This window comes from Macrotis lagotis, chromosome 5 (genome assembly GCF_037893015.1).
Source record: "Macrotis lagotis isolate mMagLag1 chromosome 5, bilby.v1.9.chrom.fasta, whole genome shotgun sequence".
Lineage (NCBI taxonomy): Eukaryota > Metazoa > Chordata > Mammalia > Peramelemorphia > Peramelidae > Macrotis > Macrotis lagotis.
The window spans coordinates 247,279,505-247,300,890 of record NC_133662.1 but is presented as its reverse complement, the minus strand read 5'-3'; the positions used below and the strand labels follow the sequence as shown (position 1 = coordinate 247,300,890).

Sequence of the window (21,386 nt, the reverse complement as noted above, 5' to 3'; positions counted from 1 at the left end):
AGGTCTTTCTAATTCCAAGGCCAACCCCCTGCCCAATACCTAACTGCCTTATGGGGAGGGACATGCCTGTGGGCAAATTTCCTGTGGGTCTATTTTCCCAGAACTTAGAGACCCTCCATCCCTGAGGACAGAGATCTGAGAGACTCCCAGATGACCCCAGCAGAGAGTGACCCAACCAGGTCTAAGCTCCCAGATGAGGTCCAGAGGCAAGCCAAAGCTCCCACCCAGAGTTCCCGGACTAACAGACCAGTACCTTTGCTTTCTTCATGCTGTCCATCATCTTGCCCAGATCCTCCACATCCATCACTGAGCTGTGGCTCTGGCCCTCTTCAACACCTGACTCTTCCTCACTGGTGGTTTCAAATTGTTCTCCTCCCTGTACAACAAACACATGCAAAGTAATGTTCTTCAGTAAATATAAAAGGATCCATGTGGATCTACCCAGAGTTTTGGGGCCATCTTAGTTCCCAAGGGCCCAGCAACTGAATGCTCCCCTTCCCAGGCTCCAGTGACAGAGTAGGAACAACCAACCCTAAACCAAAGGAGATTACAAGTGCACACAAATAGGAGCCCAGCCCTTCTCCCACATCTCACATTTTATAGATGAGGAAACTGAGATCAAGGGAGGTGGCAAGATCCCAGACTGAGAATTAGAAGAAGCCTTTTCACTTTACAGCTAAGAAAATTGAAGCCCAGAGAGGTTAACAAGGGCTTCCATAACATCGTAAACATAAAGAAAAAAGTAGAATTTGAATCCAGGTCCTCCCCTCCAATCCATTATCACTCCCAATGGTCCAAAGCAGTCATGAAGGGATCACCGGAGGGAGTTTGTTGAAGGCAGGGATGGCCAGAGGTAGAGGGCTAGGAGGAAACCTTGGGCCCACTTGGCTGGCAAAGAGAGGAGGAGGGTGTACTGGGATGGGCCACAAGCAATAAGTCTCTCTATCAGCTAAGTAAAGAAGAGTACAGGGGCATCTCCAAAAGGCTTAGATTCATCACAAAGAACAAGAAAACTTCCCTTATTAAACTTTCTGCTATCATAAGAAACCAGAGCTCCAGACCCCAAGCAGAGTAGAGGGGCTAAGATGAAGGAGAAGCCTCCCAGCCCCAAGAGGACCATGGAGCTGTTCCAGGGGAGGCATTTTCAACTTCACTTCCTGTTTGGGACAGAAGGTTTATTGGTTTCCTCTTCTATAAAATTGAGGGGGGTTAGATGAGGCCTCCAAGGTCCCTGTTGAATCTAGACTGATGACCAGAAGAGTTTATCTAATAGTTTTCAGTGTCCTTAAAATCTGGGAACCTCTTTTATAGATGAAGAAGTCAAGGCCTAGACAACAAAGTCACTTGGCCAAGGTTGCACAAGTAACTAAATAGCAGAGTTAAACTTGAACACACACACACACACACATATTCCTATTCCACAGGCACAAGAGCTAGGCAAGTTCAGAAAGACTAGAAGGAGGTCATTGGAGGAACCTTGGCCACACTCCCAGTCTCAGGGCAAACCCCTAGATTTCATCATGGATGGTCTTCTTGAGAGCGCATGGGCATCTGCACTGCCCTGGGGGCACGTTCTCTGCCTCAGCTGGAGAGGGAAAGACATGCCTCTACCCACCTTCTGGTTTGCTCCACCACCAGCCCAGGCAAGCTTAATTCACAGACATCCTCATTGCCCAGCAAAGGGCAATGCTGACCAACTGCTCCCAGCCCCTGCCCTGCCCTGAAACCCTAGTCCTGGGTGGGAGGTCTCCTCCATTAAAATGGAAGCTCCTGGAGATAGTTTCTCTCCTTCATTTGGCCTGTATGATATTGCTGGCACTCCACACAGTACAAATCACAAGCACTTAATAAATGCTTATTGTTCATTCATTCCTTTAGATGCCAGCACTAGCTTCCCTGAAAAGATGAAAAGGGAACCCACAGCCCCTCTTCCTGTCTGGGTGTGGCACAAAAAAAAGGCAAAAGGAATCTTGTGGTCCATTTAGAGAATGGGTGCCATCTCTCAGACTCTGAAGTGGCATTTCTGAGATGGGAGACAAACTAGCCAGGTAGCTGTACATTGTTTCAGAGAGAACACAGCAAGAAAGAGTAGGCATTACTGTGCACTTGTAATCACTAAGATGTAAATATTCTTAGGGACAATTAAGGATTGAGACAGGCAGTGAAGAAGATCCCCCTTTGGGTCTTTAAGATCAAATGAAATCACTTTTGGAAAGACTTTCCAAAAGCACTCTATGGGAGCTGGTTGCTTATTATTACTATTATTATTATTATTATTATTATTATTATTATTATCATTATCATTATCATTATCATTATTATTGCCTTTATCATTAACATTATTACTTCTGTTACTTTTAAACAATGGGAAAGGCACCTAATTCTTTTGGTCAGAATAGATGCAGTCCACCCTGAATCGGGATGCTGGGCTATAGGAGTTGCTCAGGTATCTTCCAGATGGATAAGATAAAATAAAACAGCTGTTTGGGGGATATCTGGAGGGGAAGGAGAGGGGGAAGAACAGGAAGGAAGGAAGAGAGAAAGAGGGGAGGATGAAAAAAAGAGCCAAGGAGAAGGAGAGGGAGGAAGAGAGGGAGAGAGGAGGGAAGGTGAGGGGAAGAGGAAGGAAGGAGAGAGAAAGGATAGAAGGAAGAAGGAGGGAGACTAGGAAGAAAGAAGAGAGACAAAGGAGGGAGAAAAGGAAGAAGGAAGAGACAAAGGAGGAAGAAGGGAGGCAAGAAGGAAGGAGAAAGACAAGAAGAAGAAGAGAGGGAAAAACGAAAGAAAAGAAGGGAGGGGAAGGAAGGGAGGGAGACAGACACAACTGGGTCAAGGGATCATGGTACCTCAGGTGCTTCCTGCTGGGACCCCGCTGGCCCCATATGCCTGCCCTCCTTCTTCTTGATTTTGCATTCTCCTTTTTCACACTTGCCCTGGTGGTGGTTGCGGCAGGACTTCTTCTTCTTCTTCTCCTCACCACAGCTGCCACGGCTTAGGTCTTGCAGACGGGAGAGGAAGTAGGCCTGCCAAGCGGCAAAGTCGGCTTCCAGGCTCCCGTGCCTGCTCTTCACCACGTTGCTATCGCCCTCCCCACAGGTCATGATCCGCCTGGCACTGAGCATCCACAACCATCTATCAATGTTTTTGCCAACCTGCAAGAAACAAGGGAAATTGGTCATGTGGGGTCAGGTCCTGAGACTAAATCAAAGCTTAAGCAGAGAAATTCAATAGGAAAGATGGAATTTCAAAAATGGCAAATTTATAGGCCAATAATCAATTTGGTAAAACACAAACTCAGCAAATGTGCCAGGACTCATGGATCAGCCACCCCAGGACTTGATGTTTCATAAATGATGTTTCCAAGACAATTTCGGGCCAAGGACAAATAGCTCTGTCCCCATGAAAAGAAGCCCGGAAAGGGACTGGATAAGACTCAAAGGAATCAGGGTTAAAGGAGCTAGAGAAGATTCCATGAGGCCTCAAGAATGGTCTTCAGGAGCGCTATCTGGTCTCATTTAGAGGACTCATCCCCAAGCTTCTCCACAAGCACAGAAAAAGGATGAGAGCAAATGAATTCAAACTGCCCCCAAAGTGTTCGGGTTTGCCAAGCTGACCATATGAAAAGCTGTAGGGACCCCAAGGAAAGGCAAAGGACAGGATCTGAAAAGAGTTAACCCAATGCCAGGACCAGGGAAGGGGTTGGGGCTGAGCATCTCCACTGGCTGGGGAGGCTTCCAGAGAGGAAGAATTCAGTAAAAATCAGAGTAAGGCCAGTAGTCCAAGGCAAGTGTGGGATCCCACCATCCACATCTGGTCCTTACGGTAAAATTTTAACTGGCCTACACTCTGGCCAGAGCCTCCAAGGGCAGCAGGGAGGAAGGCAAGCATGGTCCTAGACTGCAGAGAATAAGGCCACTTGGAGAGAAGGCAGGTTGGGGGCTATCTGTGACCAACAGCAGGGGGCTGTCCAACATACTGAAAGAAGCTAGTCAGGCTCCAAGACACCTTTATCTGAAAAGGTGGCTCTAAAATTTCCCTTGTCACTACCATGCAGAAAAACCCTGAGGCAGATTCCAGGAGACCCATAAAAGAGATTCCAATTAAAAGGTAATCTGGAATACAGGTAGAAGCTTTCCCTCCAAGATCCTCAAACAGCCACAAGGTCACCCCAATTTTGGTCAAGCTCCTATAAGAACAAGAACAAGCTCCTACAGTCCCTGACCTCAGTGAGTCCCCATTCTGCTGAGGAGACACAGTATGTGTACAGATCAGTAAAAACAAGAAAAATAAGATAAATGGTGATGAGGTTTGTCCTTCACTCTCAAAGAAAACCACAGTATCATCAAGGAGGTGATGCCATGATGAGCACATGAATTGGGTTTGAGTGAGAGGGCCCTATGCCTCACTGTCACCTGCCTCACTTTCTCCTCCAGAGTCACCTGGGACCAGCGGCCAGATAGGAATCAGGATGCCTGGCGATGGTCCAGGCTGCAGGGCATGGGAATGTGAGGGAACCAGGAAAGGTCTGAAGGAAAGGAGTTGGGGGTTCCAGGAGGTTCAAGTCCAGAGACAACCATTCAGAGAGCTCCTGAAAGGGGTTCAACCTTGGGTGGTTCTGGAGTCAGTAGAGAGGGAAGGTGAGAAGGGGAAAGAGGTCAGCAACTGACTTCATACAGGAGGGAGGAAGTGTGCATAGTCAAGGAGGTGCAATGATCAACTTTGATGCAGAAAGTCAAAGGTGAGTTGTAACTCTCTGAAGTATATCTTAACAGGCAGGACCTCTGTTTTCCTTTGTTTTTGTCAAACTATACCTCTTTATGATAAAGGCACAATGGAGGATGCTATGCCAGTCTCTAGTAAGTCCTATGCCAAGGTGATAAGGCTTTGAATATGGCCCCAAGACAAGCTATGTATTTCACCAAAGAGGCAGCTCTCCAAATCCCACTACTCAAAAGGGAATTTTCTTTGGACACAGAAACTCATGAAGACCATCTAGTAGAGTCTGTGACAGGGGATGAGTATCTCCACTGAGAAAGGGACACTCTTTTGAGCTCCTATCCCTGGGAGACAATCTGCTGGGATGGAATGAAGAATAGCCCTGTCCCCACATGACCCTACCTGTCCCTTACCTTGTTAAAGTTGCTCTCATAGACAGAGTTTCCCAATCCAAACACTGCATATCTCATGCCCTTCAGGTAGATCTTGCCAAATCTAAAGTCATTCGCTGCTTCCTCTAACCACTTGCAGAACCACTCTGCGTTATCTGGCGGTCGGCCGTCAGAGTAGGTGGCAACCACGAAGACACAAATATTTTTACTGGTTACCTACCAGGGGGAAAAAAGACATTCCAAAGGATTTCCAAATCATCCTAACGAAAGGAGAATTTCTTTTTAAACCCACCTCACATTGTCTTAGCCTTCAAGAAACAGAAGAGACTTTTCCATATGTTATTAATTCTTAAAACCAAGAAAGAACAACTGTCCTTATCCCTATTTTAAGGATGAGAAAATCAGGAAGGGCAGGTGACAGAGGATGGCTCGGTAATGGAGGACATCCCATAGCCCAGGGCATCCATAGACTGGAGAGATGCTGGGGAGCCTCAGGCCACTTAGACCCCTGTTCAGGCACTGGAAATCTTTCAAACATCATCATCTCCTTGAACAGGGATCCTGAGTCTTGAAGAGTAACAATGAGAGGAGTCCAAAGACTATCCTAAAGGTAGCAAAAAAAGAGAAGCAACTTGAAAACAGCCTGGGAATAAACTGCAGGGTCTATACTGGAGTTGAAATGTGCCCATGGCCTCAAGGTCACATCTCAAAAGGACTTACAATGAAAATCCCTTTCAATAAAGAGTCAAAGGGAGGTTAAACTTCCCCAGACTAACATGAGCACAGTCCCACCCAGCCCAGACCAGTCTGGGCTGATCCCAGAGGCTGAACAAGGGAGGGCCTGGTGCTAGAAGGCCCCTAATTGGAGCACTACAGGGATTTGGAGCTAGGAAGACACATACAAGTTGCATGATCCTGACAAGTCACTCTATCTCCCTCAGTCTCGATTTCCTCATTTGAAAAATGAAGGGATAAGAGACCAACTTCAATTGAGGATTAAATGAGTATTACCTTAAAGAGCTACACAGATGCTGTTTATTACCATCATCATTATGATTGGTATTATTACATAATATTATAATTTTTAATATTATTGATACACAGCATCTTATAACAATTACAATGATGACTGTTCTCATTGGCCTTCTGAGCTACAGCTGTAAGGGCACCTGCTCTGCATGCTTTCCATTCCACAGGATTCCACAGAACCCCAGAGTTACAACTATAATATATATCATGCAGTCTTAGATTCCCTTCTAAAAAGTCACCAGCAAATAGATCCTTTTTAAGGAAACTAAGTTGATTCTAAAAAAGTCCGAGTACTCTTGAGCCCAGGAGCCAAAAACCAGAAGGTGCTTTGGTGGTGAAAGAGACAAAAGAAAATTCATCACCTACCTCTTCCCCCAGGTGATCATCAGGGTCATATTCTTTCAAATTAATAACCGCCACAGGAAAACCAAGAGCTGTTACCTCTTTGGAGAGACTTGTTGCAAGTCCCTGTTGAAAATAAATCAGACAGTGTTGGAGCAAGCCAAAGTGACACAGCACTGACCCCAGGTCAGCAGGAGTGAACTTTCTCAACCCCTATAAAACACCAACTTTTTCTAAATGGTCCCTCCATGGAGATCACAGATTGAGCATCATAGGATAGATGGTCAAAGGTCACAAGTGCAAGTTACAAGAAGAAACACGCTGGAGACAACTGCTTGAAGAAAAGCCATGGTTCCCTGAAGACCAGAAAATTGACCTATAGGCTCACTTCACACTCCTGCCGAGTCTGGACCAACAAAGCTGCCCAGCCCCAGGCCAAGAGAAAGCCTTGGAGTAGAGAGCCTGGGGTAGCTCCAGGCAGAGGTACCACCCCCAATGCAGGTTCCCGTCTTTTCCTCCTGGTCTCTTCGGCTCCCTCTGCACAGCATGTCTCCCCGTGATCCTACCTTTTGATCCAATAATCCCATCACTGGACGTGTGCCCCAAAGGTATCATCATAAAGAAAAAAAAGATACATCGGTACAAGCAGTTGTAAGGCAGCTTGCTTTATGATTGCAAAGAACTAGAAACCTGAATGTCCAAAGTTGGCAGTGAGGCTATATAAATGAAGAATTTATTTATTTTGAGTTTTACAATTTTCCCCTAATCTTACTTCCCTCCCCTCGCCCCCCACAGAGAGGCTATATAAATGAAATGGAATCTTCTAATTTTGCTGTTAAAAATGATAAATATGAGGAAACTAAAGAAACTGGAAAGGATTTATAGGGTAATAAGAAGTGCTTAAATTATAAAGTATAAACAGAAGAATCACATGTATACTAACTGGGGCTATAGAAAAGAAAACCCAGACATAAATAGAGAAAGGCCAAACAGAATGGAATAATGAGAATATATTCTGCATACAGAGCTATTTTTAAGTGTCACTAGTTACAAAGATCTATGGAGCAAGGGTATAACCAGGAGGGTCCCACAAGAGCTCCCTCAATTCCTCTTCTGTCTACTTAAGAGGCTGAAGTCTCTTGACCAAGCTGCCCCTTAGAGAAGGGAAGAACTCAGGGAAAGGGACAGGCTGAATCTCACACACTTGGACTTGGCCTTTTATAAAAAGGCTAAACTCTGGGGACAGAGAGAGCAGCAGAACTGAGCCAGCCAGAGAGACTGGTCAGGCGCAGGCTTTCCCAGGAAGGAAGCCTGAGCAGCCCTGGCTCCAGGAGAGGAGAAAGCTCCAGGTCCAGGGGGTACTTCCTTCCTTCCCTTCTCCACTCCCTAGAAGCAGCAGGCTTACAGCAGAGGAGCAGAGAGAACCAGAGCTGTGGGCAAGCCCGGCCCGGCCTGGACTTCAGTGCAGGCAGTACTGGTCTGCACCATCCATGAATAAGAGGAGGGCACCCCCTCAGCACTCCCCAGCTCTCTCCAGGACAGAGACTTCCCAGGGAATGGAGCCTCCCCCAAAGGACTGAAATCCAAATAGTTCTCTGGCAAAGGTAGGATTCATTACAGGGAAAGCCTGACTGATTTGAAAACAGTCCTAACTCCCTTTTGGGGTAAGGAGAAGGGTCAACACCATCTAGGGAGTCTTTGGGGGACACCGAGGACTGACAGACAGGGAAGGAAGACTGATCTGACTGTACATGGGCTCGCACCTAGGTGCCTCCTGTTCAGTGTTTTTCATCTATACAACAAGCTAGCAAAGCTCAAAACAGCAGCTGGTATGGTGTCTTCTTAGCCCACAGATGTCTGGGAGCCAACATCAGTCTCCAAAAATTTTCTGTGCCCCACCCCCCAGACCCAAATCAAAGTCTGATGCTCCAAGGGAGAGTCCTGGGGAGATTCCTTTGTGAGTCACACTCAAGACTTAGGTGAACACCAAGAACCTGGGAGATTCTGGCTCTGGGCTACAGTCATATAGACACTGGGTCAATCTTGTGACTATGTCAAATTAAAATTCTAAGGAGGGCAATAAATAAAATAAAGGCTATTACACATGTCCGTGCCAAGACCTGTAGATTTACATAATTATAACCCTATAAGCTCAAGTGAGATCATATTTCAGGACCTGGTACCCAGGACTTATTACAGGAACATGAGTGGTTGGCATCATGCTGGTCCTAAGAGTCTCTGAGCTCAGCCTTCTGGAACAGGATGCCCCTGCCATCATTCCTCAAGTCTGTCCTGATGTCTCTAGAGCATCACTGCCCCAGACACAGAGGGCATCACACAGACCCCCTTCTGAGCATCCTGAGACCCGGAGCTTTGCCCCTGTGCCAACCAGCCTTAGACTGGCAGTCATGGACAACCATGTCCTCTGAGCCCTCAGATCTATGGCAGAGATCTTCTGCCTCCTCCTTTACTATCAGCCTTCACGTCTCCCTCCTCTCTTGGTCTCTGTCTCTCCTCCTCCCTTTCCCTCGCCTCTGGTGCAGGGCTTGACTCAAACTGAGGTCCATGAATTTGTATTTCTAAACATTCTGAGTCTACAGATTTCAAAATAACTAGTCGTCCTACTTATCCTACATTACTTCATACATTTAACTGTGCGTCGCTCTCCAGCAGGTGCCACTCCCCCAACACCTGGCGCAAGCAGGGGCTTAACCTATCGGGATCATGGATGAAACCTAAACTGGCTGGGGACAGAAACCAGAACCGAGGGCTTTGGCACATGGGCTCAGCAGCCAAGTCTGTGACCCAGAAGCCTTTAGGGCAACTTTTTGTGATCCTCACCTCTTCAGTGGCTAAGGTCTCAGAGAAGAGCACAGTCACTACAGAAAATGAGAGGACAAGGCCAAGGTCTGCTCTGCACAGTATCCATCGGGGGGGTAACAAGAACAAACTTTTTCCCCAAAACTAAAGAAATGTTCCCTCAAGTTCAGACCGATTAAAAAAATTCAATTTTATGTTACCCTTGAAAGAACTCAATTTTCCTGGACTTTCTAAAGCAAGAGAAAGGCAGCAGATAACCAAGGGGATGGAGACCCATCCATGGAGTCAGAAGGCCAGGTTACTTTTATCTCTGACCCATCCTGGCTGCATGCGGAGAACAGGAGGCCTAGCATCTAAGCATCTGGAGAAGTCCAAGACTAAGTGGCAGAGAAGGTGTCAATCTACCCTGGAAAGGAGTTTCCTCATCCAAAGTGGACTATTCAATCATGCTTCCTCAGCCAAGGGTCGCCTCCCTTCCCTGCCTGGGATTCAGTTCGGAGCAGCTTGATGTCTGTCCTTTGTGTTCATTTCACCAGCCTCCTCCTCTAGCAGAGCTGAAGGGTTCTGGATGAGGGATAATGCAGACACCCTCAGATTCCTTACAGATGGGAGAGAGTTTTACTGGCTTTTCCCTTTCTTCTCTTTAACCTTTTGTTACAAGGGTCACGAAAAGGTACAGAAGGGAGAACCATATCTTCAAAAACTAAGGCAATATAAAAACAAAAGCTATCTATCAGAATTTTACATACTTGAAAAGTTAATCAAAAGATTACATTAGGGCAGCTAGGTGGTGCAGTGGATAGAGTACTGGCCCTAGAGTCAGGAGTACCTGAGTTCAAATCCAGTCTCAGACACTTAATAATTACCTAGCTGTGTGGCCTTGGGCAAGTCACTTAACCCCTTTGCCTTGCCAAAAAAAAAAAAAAAAGATTACACTAAAGGGAAAATAAGAAGATCAGGAATAGTGACTTAGGAAGATGAAGAAAAAAGAAAACTTTAGGAATAAAACAATTCACTTGTCAGTCTAATACATAAGAACACGTATGGCGATTAAAGATCAAAGTATTAGTGATGCCCCAATACCTTTGCAGTGCCAGTCTGAGAAGCATAGAAGATCTTCACTCCAGAAACATGGACTTCTTTCTTCTGAAGAGAAGCAGGACCATTAGCTACAGGGACCACGGGAGCCACGGGAGCTGGAGGGGCCTTCTGGAGGGAGGATCTCTCTGTTGATCTGTCACCCTTAAAGATAAAAATGTAGGTTTTAGCCATCACAGCCAATTTTTTTTCTACATCCTCCACTTCCTGTTGACCAAAAATGGGCAGAGAAACAGACTCCTTAGAAGATTAGAAAATTAACATTCTAAGATCTAGAAATGCCATTAGAGATCATCTGAAAAAGAATCGCCACTATGACTTGCCTCCTAAGGGAAGACCCCCAGAGAGGGATGAGCCACCACCTCCCAAGGCCACCCATTCTAGCTTGAGACAACTCCAACGGGAAGGAGATCTTCCCCACTCCCACCCACTGCTCAGAGCTCTGCCCTCTGTGGACAAATCAAGATCATTTAATCCCTTAGCTGGCTCTCACATCCTCCCTGATTCAGCTTGGAAATTACTCTCTCCAAGCTCACAGCTTTCCCTGGCTAAAGTCAATGACACTTTCTTAGTCTTCATCCTCACTGGCCTCTAGATAGCACCCAGCACTTCTGGTCATCCCCTCCTCCCAGATGCTCTCTGAGACTTGGTCCTCTCCTGGTCCTCCTTCTACCTGTTCCTCCTCAGTCTCTTCTACAGTATTATTATCCCTATGTTGCCCAATAGCTAACTGTGAGTGTCTCCTAAGGCTTTCTCTGGGCTGGCTCTCTCATTCTCTCCCTCTCCTTCTCTTTCTCCCTTTCCCCCTCTGTCTCTTTCTTTCCTCTCTCTCTCTCTCTGTCTCTCTCTCCCTCCCTCCCTCCTCTCTTTGGCTCTGTCTCTCTTCCTTCTCTCTCATCTCTAGTGCAGAGCTTGACTCAATCTGAGGTTCATGAATTTGTTTTTTTAAACATTCTTATGTCTATATATTTCAAAATAATTGGTTATCCTGGTAACTACCTTATTTCATGCATTAAAAACCTAATTCTGATATAGAGTCTACAGGCTTCACCAGCCTGAGACCCAAGGGGTCCATCCAGGATGTGCTGAATCTAGGATAAAATACGGAGTTGGCTGCTTGTCCTTTAAGGTCCTTCACTACTGACTCCAGCCTCTCCTCCCAGGTTGATTGTAGGTCATGCCCCATGCCAGCATCACACTCCTATCTCATGGAATCCCCCAGCTTCCTTCCAGGAGCCCAGCACCCTCTTCTTCCCGGTGGCCCTTGCTGAGTCTACTCATCATTGCCCACCTCCCAGAGAAACTGGGACTCTTGCACATTCAAGACTCTTCCATGTTAATCTCTTTGCCCCCAGCTCCTCACATAGAGCTCAACACAAAGCAGGAACGTAAGAAATGTTTGGTGAATTAATTTCTCTTCTGCAGAACCCACACTTCCAGGTTCTTCAATCAGCCTTCATAGGGCATGGCCTCCACACCTTTCTTTGTTCTGGAAACCCTTCTGCAGATACTCTCCAACTTACAGACTGGGAGAACAATATTAAAAACTTAAGTTGTGAAAACACTACATAAATGCCAGCTATTTTTACCATCATCATCATCACCATCACTATCAATGTCCTCCCTAAAGTATGCTACTCAAACTCATCACAGAAGGCAGTGGGAGCAGAATATCTTAAAGCTTCAAAGTCATTCCTCTCAATACAGCCAAAAATAGTAACAGCTTTTGGAGCTGCTTCATCCCTCTACATATGTGATCCACTCAGACCCCTGGCTCTTCAATCAATGCACTGTCCAACCATGCCCCCCCCATCCTGTCACTGAGGGGTAGATTTCTTGAACCCAAATGTAACACTTTACATATCTCCCTCTTAAATTTCAAACTTCCTAGATTCACAAGTCACTTAAACTGCCTTCTGCCTCAGTTTCTTCATCAGTAAAATGAAGATAATGATAGCATCTGCCTCCCAGGGTTACTAAGGATAAGATGAGATAATAACAGTAAAGTTCTTTGGAAAATTTAAAGCACCATACAAATGCTAACTATTATTACTATCATTATAACTATTACTACAAAACTTTGATATATATCTCATCCAAGGCACACAACAAGGACTTCATTCACTTAGCAGAGTAAAGACACACACTCTACAACCTTCAGGAACAAATCTCTAAAATCTGAACCACAGGTAACCACCATCCAACCCACTAAGAAAGCACTCTACTCACGAGTTTTTTGATGATGACTTGGAAGCAGATGCACAGGCTGACGCCAACAGCAAGACCCAAGTAGACATAAAACCTATTCACCCACAAGGAGACTAAAGGCATGTAGAAGTGGTCCCATGCAGCAAAGGAAGCATCTAAAGAGAAATTACATAGGGAAGTAAACAGAGCAGAAGCAAATCTTTTTTTTTCCTATTAAAATACATTATAAATTAAAACAAATGGCACCAGCAAATCTAACCAGTATGAGCCATGGGGCTGTCCAAATTCTCTATTCAGTCAAAGTGAACTCCAGCTTAGTCACTCATGCACCATATTTCAGATAAGGTGACTGGATGGTGTTTGGTGTTTTTCTAAGCACCTGAAAACAAGTTCCTATTTTTCAAAGATGGGTTGTGCCCACAAGCACTTCAATCTACACAGAGTGGGGGAGAAACTCCTGTGTAGACCCTTAGAACTACCGGGCAGTCTTTATGTTTCTTAACCTCCCTGTAGAAATGAACTTCCAGAATACCTTCTGTGGGGGGGTGGGGGGAGGGAAGCAAGAACGGGGGGGGGGGGGGGGGGGGGGGGGGAGTTGTAAAACTCAAAATAAATAAAAATCTTTCTTAAAAAAAAGAAAGAAAAGAAATGAACTTCCATTCCCAAGCTAGATGAATACATCTAATTGTCTGTTGGGCCACCAGGCAAATGAGTTCCTTTGTGTTCACACCACACTGCTTGTGGAGAGTCTTACATCCTCTGTGGACAGGAAACCCAAAGGACCTCAGGAAAGGGCTGAACAGGGCACCAGAGTTTATCAAACATATTTGCTTATTCCAGCTGTGGGAATAACACTTGACTAATCTCACTGCCAAGGACTGCCATATGCAATAGATCTTCCAATATTATGGGAGCAAGACTTGCTTAATTAGGGTTCCTTGCTTCAAAAAGTTGAAAATTGTGCCTGTTTCCATTTCAACACAAAATAAATGAGGCAAACCAGTGAGCTGCTTTGAGAAATAATAGACAAGGCATAGAATTTTAAAAAGTGCTTGGAATGGAATCAAGAGATAGAGTTCAAAATCCACCTTCTACATGACACTTGATGGGGGGAAGGGGGGGCAAAGAGAGGCATTTCATGATCAGTCTCAGTAGCCTCGTATAGAAAACAGGGACTCAATACTTGCATTATGCATCAAATGGGATTGCTTAGAACAAAGTGTTTCTGTTTGTACTAAGCTGGAAAATTCAAGAATTGTTTTTAATTAGAGTAACATAAAATTAACACCACACAAACTTTCTCTTCATCAGCTTCTATACCAATGTATCCTGCAACTATGAGGTAGCATTGTACAATGGAGGGGGCTGGTCTTAGAATCAGGAAGCCCTGGATCCAAAGACTGCCTGCCTCTCACACTGACTAGCAGTATAACCCTTGGAAAGTCAATGAACCCCAAGAGCTTCTAGCAATCTCTAAGATCTAGGGGTGAAATCCACTTGTCCAGTGCCAAAATCATAGGTCCACTGCAGCAATGGCTTCTGTAAAATGATGGGAAAAACACTAGATTTGGGAATCATCCAACTGGAGTTCTGTCCCTTCCTACCTGTAGAACCTGGTGCCCCTGGATCTTTTCCCTCATCCACAAATTGAGAGAGCCTTGGAGGTCTCTTCTCACTCTAGATCCATGATTTTATGAAGTAGCCTTGAACATTATCAATTCCAATCCATTCATCTTATAGATGAGGTCACTAGGGCCCAGAGTGGGACGGTGACTTGCCTAAGGTCACACAGAGTAAAGAACAAATTGGAACTCAGCTCTCCAGTTCCACAGCAACATTTGATTCAGTTCTATATATATATTTAGGTTTTTGCAAGGCAAATGGGGTTAAGTGACTTGCCCAAAGCCACACAGCTAGGTCATTATTAAGTGTCTGAGGCTGAATTTGAACTCAGGTCCTCCTGACTCCAGGGCCGGTGCTCTATCCACTGCGTCACCTAGCCACTGAGGTCTCTATATATTTTTGAAAGAGTCCTTTAACAGTAACATTAGTTGTGAAAATTGCTTCCCAGTTTTCTGCATCCCTTTTAGTCTTGGTTACATTGGTTTTGTTTATGCAAAAACTTTTTTTTCACCTTTACTTTTAAAATATTATTTATTTTTAACTTTTAACATTTAGCATTCCTAAGGCATCTATTTCAATATGAGCCAGGAACATACCAGTACAGACAGCGCCCAACCATCAAAAAATTCACATTCTGCTGGGGGAGTAAATAAATATACATGTATATATGTATATATGTAATATTAAAAACAGGTTATATACAGAGTAATTTCCAGGAAGAAATTGAGAAGCATCATACAGGCTTCTGAAAGTTGAGCTCTGAAAGAAGGTGAGCATTTAGGAGGCTAAGGGGAGGCCGGGAGGACAGTGATCCCTCCAGGCTGCAAGGTTCCCCACCAAGGTTTCAGTATTAGGACAGATCAGAATCCGATGAAGACCAAGGCCCGTGTGGTGCTAACTGCGTCAGTCTTGATTAAAAGCAATTCCTGGCTTCTCCGGCTCCGTAGAAACAAAAGCACTTCGTCCAGGTGGGAATCTGGGGAGTTTCCCAGAAGACAGCACCCAAGGGCCAGCAGAGGCGGGGAGTCTGGGGCCAGACCCCGGGCCAGGGCGTTCTGGCAGATGTAAACAACCCGTAAAAGCAAAATCCGGACTTCTCTGACACAAGGGGAGAGCCCCAAAACTGTGTCAGCGACAGCGGGGCAGGAGGCCCCGGCCCTCCTGCCGGCTCCGTCCTCCACACAAGGCCTCCCCGGCCTCTGGCGTCGCTCCTCCGGGCTCCTCTATCTCTGACTTCGGTCCTGGCGCCGGTTCTAGGCCTCGACAAGGCGGTTCTGGGGTTTGCTCCGAGGCCTCCTCCACACTGGCAGAGGAATCTGCTTGCCAGGCACACACACACGTGTGTAGACACAGACCCACATACGTGTAGGCGTGTCATATACATTTACATGCACCGAGATGTGTAAGGCTACAGACACGCCAAGGGCGGCTGGGTTTTTGCCTCGACTTCAGCGAGCACGTGGTAAGGGACTTGTAGACTTGTTGGTCGATAGACCGGTCAATCGCCGGCCTTAAAACGCGTCCCACCAATCCCCTTTCGTCCCGCCCCCGCGCATGCGCTTGCACCAAGATGAGCGTGCGCTTGCGCAGGCGGACGTTTGCCCTCCCCCCCAGAGGCCGTGGCCGGCGCGGGAGGGAGAGCCGGCAGGCTCCGGGCGGCCGGGGCAGGGTCCGCGCGGACCTGACCCCGAGCCGAGGAGGCGGGGACCGAGAGCGGACCTTACCCATGGCCTTGGCGGGTGGCGGGAGCGGGGCCGGGAGGGCAGCCGGAGCCCTCCGGGAACTACAGCTGCGGGCTCCGGGAGGCCGGGCGGCGGGAGAGTGGCGGCCGGGCCGGCGCCCGTCATTGGTCGGCGGCGGCGGGGGGCGGGGCTGGCGGCCCGGCCCCGCCCCCAGGCCCTCGTGGTGACCCCGGGACCTCCGGGGGAATGGCGGAGGCCGCGGCCCTCGAGCGCCTCCCGCGTGCGATGGGGGGAGGGCGCCCCGGCCCCGGGCTCCTGGGGCCTCGGGGTGTCTGGAGAGCCAATAGCCCGGACCGGGTGCTGCCCCCGTGCGGCAGGTGCGGGAGCTGGGGCGAGGGGCCCCGGGCTCTCCCTCCCCGGAACGCCTCTTCTGCCCCGCGGGTTTCCGCCCGGTCGCCGAAGCCCGCTGCTCGGGGCGGGGCCGCTTCTAGCTACGGCGCCGGGGAAGGGCGGAGGGAAGCGGAAGCGGGCGGGTGCGCGCCGCTCATTGGCTGAAGCAGGGCTCGGCCAAGCGGCCCGGCCTTCCGATTGGCTCGGGTTCTGAAGGGCCTGTTTCCCCGACCCTTCTCGGCGCCTGCGCACCGAGGACGCCCGGCGGAGGTTGGGGCGAAGGCGGCGGCGGCGGCGGCGGCGGCTTGGGTTTCGGCTTCGAGCCCAGCTGGGGGGCGGCCGTTAGCGGGCCCGTGGGGCGGCGGGCACCGGGCACTGGGCACCGGCCGCCGCCATGTCGATCTTCACGCCCACCAACCAGATCCGCCTGACGAACGTGGCCGTGGTGCGCATGAAGCGCGCGGGGAAGCGCTTCGAGATCGCCTGCTACAAGAACAAGGTCGTGGGCTGGCGGAGCGGCGTGTGAGTGGGCCGGGCCGGGGCCGGGGTCGGGGCCGGGGGCCCCGCGGGCAGAGCAGGAAGGGCCCCGGAAGCGGCCCCCTCCCCCCATCTTTGGGATCTGCGTGTTTGATTTTGCGTATTTGTAAACATTCCGAGGAGAGTCCGCCCGGGGCCACGGCACAGTCCAGAGCCCCCACGCGCGACTGTGGGGGTCGGAAAGAGGGTGGACTCGGGCTTGGGCCGTGTCGAGGCGGGAATGGGGAAAGTCCCAGCCGTGCCGCCTCCAGACCCCTGTGCCGGGCCTGGCCCGGGGTGCAGGACTCCGTGGAATCCGCATTTGTGTTCACCCGTGAGTTTTCTCTCCCCCAGGGAAAAAGATCTCGACGAAGTCCTGCAGACCCACTCGGTGTTTGTAAACGTTTCTAAAGGCCAAGTTGCCAAAAAGGAAGATCTTCTCAGCGCTTTTGGAACGGATGACCAGACTGAGATCTGCAAGCAGGTGCGTTGGACAAAATCCGACAGGATGGAGCGTGCCGCATTTCTTGTTCCCCAGATGGAGCTTTGCTGCCACTTCCGGGCTTCACTGTGAATCCTGGAAAGCGCTCCAGAGCCGCAGTATTTTTTGGCTTAACTTGAAGTATCCCAATTCAGAACTTACTAAAAACTCAAATAATGCTGTTTTGCATTTCTGCTTAGTAAAAATGCATCTTTCTCTACAAAGGTCCAAATGTTTAGAATGTAGACTCAAGCAGCTGGAAGGAACCTTAGGGATCCACCCAGGCCTTGTTCTCTGTTTCCTCTTGATGCCAAAGTGAAGCAGTCCAAACTCCAGAGTCCTGCCCAACAGGACGGCTTACAGGGGTTTCTGATTTAAAACTTGGCCGCTGACTGAATAAATATTTTAACCACAGCAACTCATGAAAATTTATCAGCAAAGAACAGGTTTCTAAGAGTCATTGAATACCAATGAAATCATAGATGTTTAAAATATAAAAGGTTTGAAAGGAAATTCATCTAAAATCAGTTACTTTTTTTAAACCTGAACCTCAAATTTCAAGTTCTTCCAAATTATTTCTCCTTTTGTGACCAATTTTCAGCTGAAATTAAAATTTTGATTCACTTTACTCATTTAAAAATATTGAAAATATTGAATGTCATCATTCGAATTTCATAGATTGTCCTTTTCCTTCTAGCCTATGCTATTCCTAAACTTGGGAGGCTTTACTGTTGTTCACAGATCATCTTAAAGAATGAAGGCCCATGCATTCTCACAGCTGAATAATTAATGATTTTCATCCCAGAAACTCATTCATCTTCTTGGTTATAACAGGTTATCTTGGAGGTCAACTAGCATATGATATGGGCACTTTAAAAAGGAATGATTATCACTTTGAATGAGTTTCTGGGATGAATGAACTTTTGGAAACAATGAACATAAGTCAGAGAATCATAGGAAAAGTAATTTAATGTGAAGTCAATAGAACCAAGAGATCACTATTCACAATGACTATAGCAATGTAATTAGGACTCATGGAAATGCAAACCACTTTAGTCCCTACAAAGAGCTAGGAGAAAGAATCTCTCTCTCTCTCTCTCTCTCTCTCATATACTTTTGTTTGCAGAGCTGTAGGAGGAGTGAGCATTCTGTTCTGGATATGTTGCTGCTTCTACAAAGCTCTTTTTTTTAATCCTTTGTTCCAAGGGAAGGCTGAAAGGGTAGGCTGATAAGAAACAAAAATGGAAACAATGAAAGTGTGTTCACTAAATAAAATTATTGCTCATTCCTTTCAGATTTTAACAAAAGGAGAAGTTCAGGTGTCAGATAAAGAACGACACACACAACTGGAACAGATGTTTAGGGATATTGCAACTATTGTAGCAGATAAATGTGTGAATCCTGAAACAAAGAGACCTTACACTGTCATCCTCATTGAAAGAGCAATGAAAGATATCCATTATTCAGTCAAACCTAACAAGAGTACAAAGCAGCAGGTCAGTCTGTGGGGTTGGGGGGTTTTAAATATCCTTGAAATGCCATCCATCCTGAAAGGTCTCTAAATACCCACTTTGTGCCAGGCAACATGCTAGATTTTGTTGTTTAGTCATTTCTCAGTCATGGCCAGAACTTCATTTGGGGTTTTCCTGGCAAAGATTCTGGAGGGATTTGTTGTCAGTTCTGAAACTCATTTTCCAGATGAGGAAACTGAGGCAAGCAGAGTGAAGTGACTTGCCCAGAGTCACACAGCCAGTAAGTATCTGAGGCCAGATCTGAACTCAGGTTCTCCTGCCTCCAGGCCCAGCCACCCTCCATTGTGCTAAACATTGGGAATCCAAAGAGAAGCCAAAAATATTCTCTGCTCTTCTGGAGCTCAGAGCCTAATGGGGGAAGAATAGGATGCAAATAGCGATATACAAACCAAGTTATAGATACCATAGCTTGAGCTGGGCAGGGGAGAGACTCTCAAGCATAGGGGACAGCAAGGGAAATTAATATATGAAATAAGGGAAAAATTTAATAACTTGCTTTCCTGTATCTTATTAGGCCTTGGAAGTAATCAAACAGTTGAAGGAAAACATGAAGATTGAGCGGGCCCACATGAGGCTTCGATTCATCCTCCCTGTGAGGGAGGGAAAAAAGCTAAAAGAAAAACTCAAGCCATTGATTAAGGTGATAGAAAGTGAAGACTTTGGTGACCAGTTAGAAATTGTAAGCTAAAAATTATTTTTATTCCTTTGCATGTTTATTTTCCAAATTATTTTTGCAATTACGTTACAACAAATGTCAGAAAGTAATACATAGTAAAATTTGTATTTGAAAAGGGTTTTGGATTATAAATTATCAACCAGACCACAACCAGCCTCTAACTTGTGAATAGCCAGAGCCCAAAAAAAGCAGACCACAGAGGTAGGTGTCAGGAATCAAAGAGAAATTTAATTAATTTCAGAGTAAGGAAAAATACTTGGTAGCAGAAACTCCTCCTTCCCTTCCCCCCCCCCAAAAAAGGAGGGCTGCATATATATGCTGGGGCAAAGGCAGGGCTTATACATGAGAGGAACTGGACCACAGCATAATCATTCTTAGATCTTGAGTAAGCAGTTCCCATAGTTGACATTTCTTGGACTTTAGTCCCATGACAACAGTCTCTTAAGGCTGTCAAACCTTGTGATGTTCAGCAGGGTACCAAAACGGAGTTCTCATGGTGGGAACAGGCGGGGAGTACCTGGTTCAGTTCACTTGGCAGTTTACAAGAAATAGGGATTGTGAGCATGTCAAGAGATGTGATAGATGGCTTTAGGCTGCAGCACAATTGACTCTCAGGTCCCTGGGACATGGGGGGAACTTCAACAAATCTAAATAATTAGTGATTAATATGAAAATTACAAATTTCTCAGGGAATACCTGGTGCTAGTCAAAGCATTGTACTTTGTCCGAGGGTGAGATCATACAAAAAGCAAAGGATTGTTACGCTGAGCTAAGGGAACATCCTGCTTGCCTGCTAGGCCTTAGCTCTGGGAAACAGGGTGTGTCCAAAGTTATAGATTACAATACTAAAGAATGACTGTTTTCCCTGGACTCTGAAGGGACATGCCTTTTTTGGAACTGGCATGCTCAAAGAAGACTGATGGTAACATTCATACAGCACAGGACAATGTGATCAAGTTCATGTGATCACAAAGATGAAATTTTCAGGGCATAATCCCCATAGAATGTTCTAAAGAAATGACAAAAACACACAGCTCAATGACTGAGGTGTAATCTACATTAAGAACTTCTCACGTTAATATTTTTTATTTTGTTTTTTGCGGGGGGAGGAAAGAGGAAAAGCATTTCTATAGTGGCTACTGTGTTCAGAGATTTTTATCTCATGATCTCACAACAACCAACAAGGTAGTTTATTATCCCCACTTTACATTGAGAAAACTGAGGCAAACAAAAACTAAGTGACTTACCTGGAGTCACACACAAGTAAATGACTGAGTCTGGATTTGAATTCAGCTCTTTCAGACTCCAGGCCCAGCACTCTTTTCTCCTGCAGTACATGCTGCCTCTTTTTTGAAGCAACCTAACTCACTCCTCTGTCATCCAGCAGAGAGACCTCATTCAGAAAATTTGAGTTTTTTTTTCTCAAATTTAAGAATTCTTAAATAAACACCTGAACCTTTCCACTTTGAACTTGGACAAAAGGAGTTGTTTCAAATGTTATGAAAAATCTTTTGATAAATTTGCATCTTGAAGGATCCCCACATCTACCAGAAAAAAAAAGATTCTGTCTGTCACTATGAAAGAACTCTGTTAACTCTGTTAAATGTTTCAGGTGTGTCTAATTGACCCCGGCTGCTTTAGAGAAATTGATGAGCTGATACAGAGGGAGACGAAAGGAAAAGGTTCTTTGGAAGTTCTCAGCTTGAAAGATGTGGAAGAAGGAGATGAGAAATTTGAATGAAAGCTTTTCACTGTCTTTTTTCTTATAAACACAACACTAAAAGGTGTTCTCACTTACCTTGGCACTGTTAACTTTTGTGGTTTTTTTTTTCCTACCAAATACTTACTCAGACTGTTGAATTTGAGGTTTTCATTCCAGTA

General features: G+C 46.4%; 2 protein-coding genes across 2 annotated transcripts in view; one reads left to right on the top strand and one right to left on the bottom strand.

The window, feature by feature from the left end:
• Positions 1 to 16,385, bottom strand: part of LOC141488890 (S-adenosyl-L-methionine-dependent tRNA 4-demethylwyosine synthase TYW1-like) — a 232,276-nt gene extending 215,891 nt beyond the window's left edge. The window contains exons 1-7 of the mRNA XM_074189324.1: positions 15,953 to 16,385; positions 12,627 to 12,760; positions 10,383 to 10,541; positions 6,504 to 6,605; positions 5,130 to 5,324; positions 2,847 to 3,152; positions 254 to 376 (exon numbers count right to left, since the gene is read on the bottom strand). Coding sequence (XP_074045425.1) covers positions 254 to 376; positions 2,847 to 3,152; positions 5,130 to 5,324; positions 6,504 to 6,605; positions 10,383 to 10,541; positions 12,627 to 12,760; positions 15,953 to 15,956 — 1,023 coding nt within the window. The 5' untranslated portion in view covers positions 15,957 to 16,385. The remainder of the gene's footprint in view (positions 1 to 253; positions 377 to 2,846; positions 3,153 to 5,129; positions 5,325 to 6,503; positions 6,606 to 10,382; positions 10,542 to 12,626; positions 12,761 to 15,952) is intronic.
• A 209-nt stretch (positions 16,386 to 16,594) lies between these two features.
• Positions 16,595 to 21,345, top strand: SBDS (SBDS ribosome maturation factor). Its single transcript, XM_074189329.1, has 5 exons — positions 16,595 to 16,822; positions 17,171 to 17,300; positions 18,593 to 18,793; positions 19,344 to 19,508; positions 21,118 to 21,345. Exons 1-5 carry the CDS (start codon positions 16,695 to 16,697, stop codon positions 21,244 to 21,246), a joined length of 753 nt encoding a protein of 250 aa, XP_074045430.1. The 5' UTR covers positions 16,595 to 16,694; the 3' UTR covers positions 21,247 to 21,345.
• Positions 21,346 to 21,386: the final 41 nt, after the last annotated feature.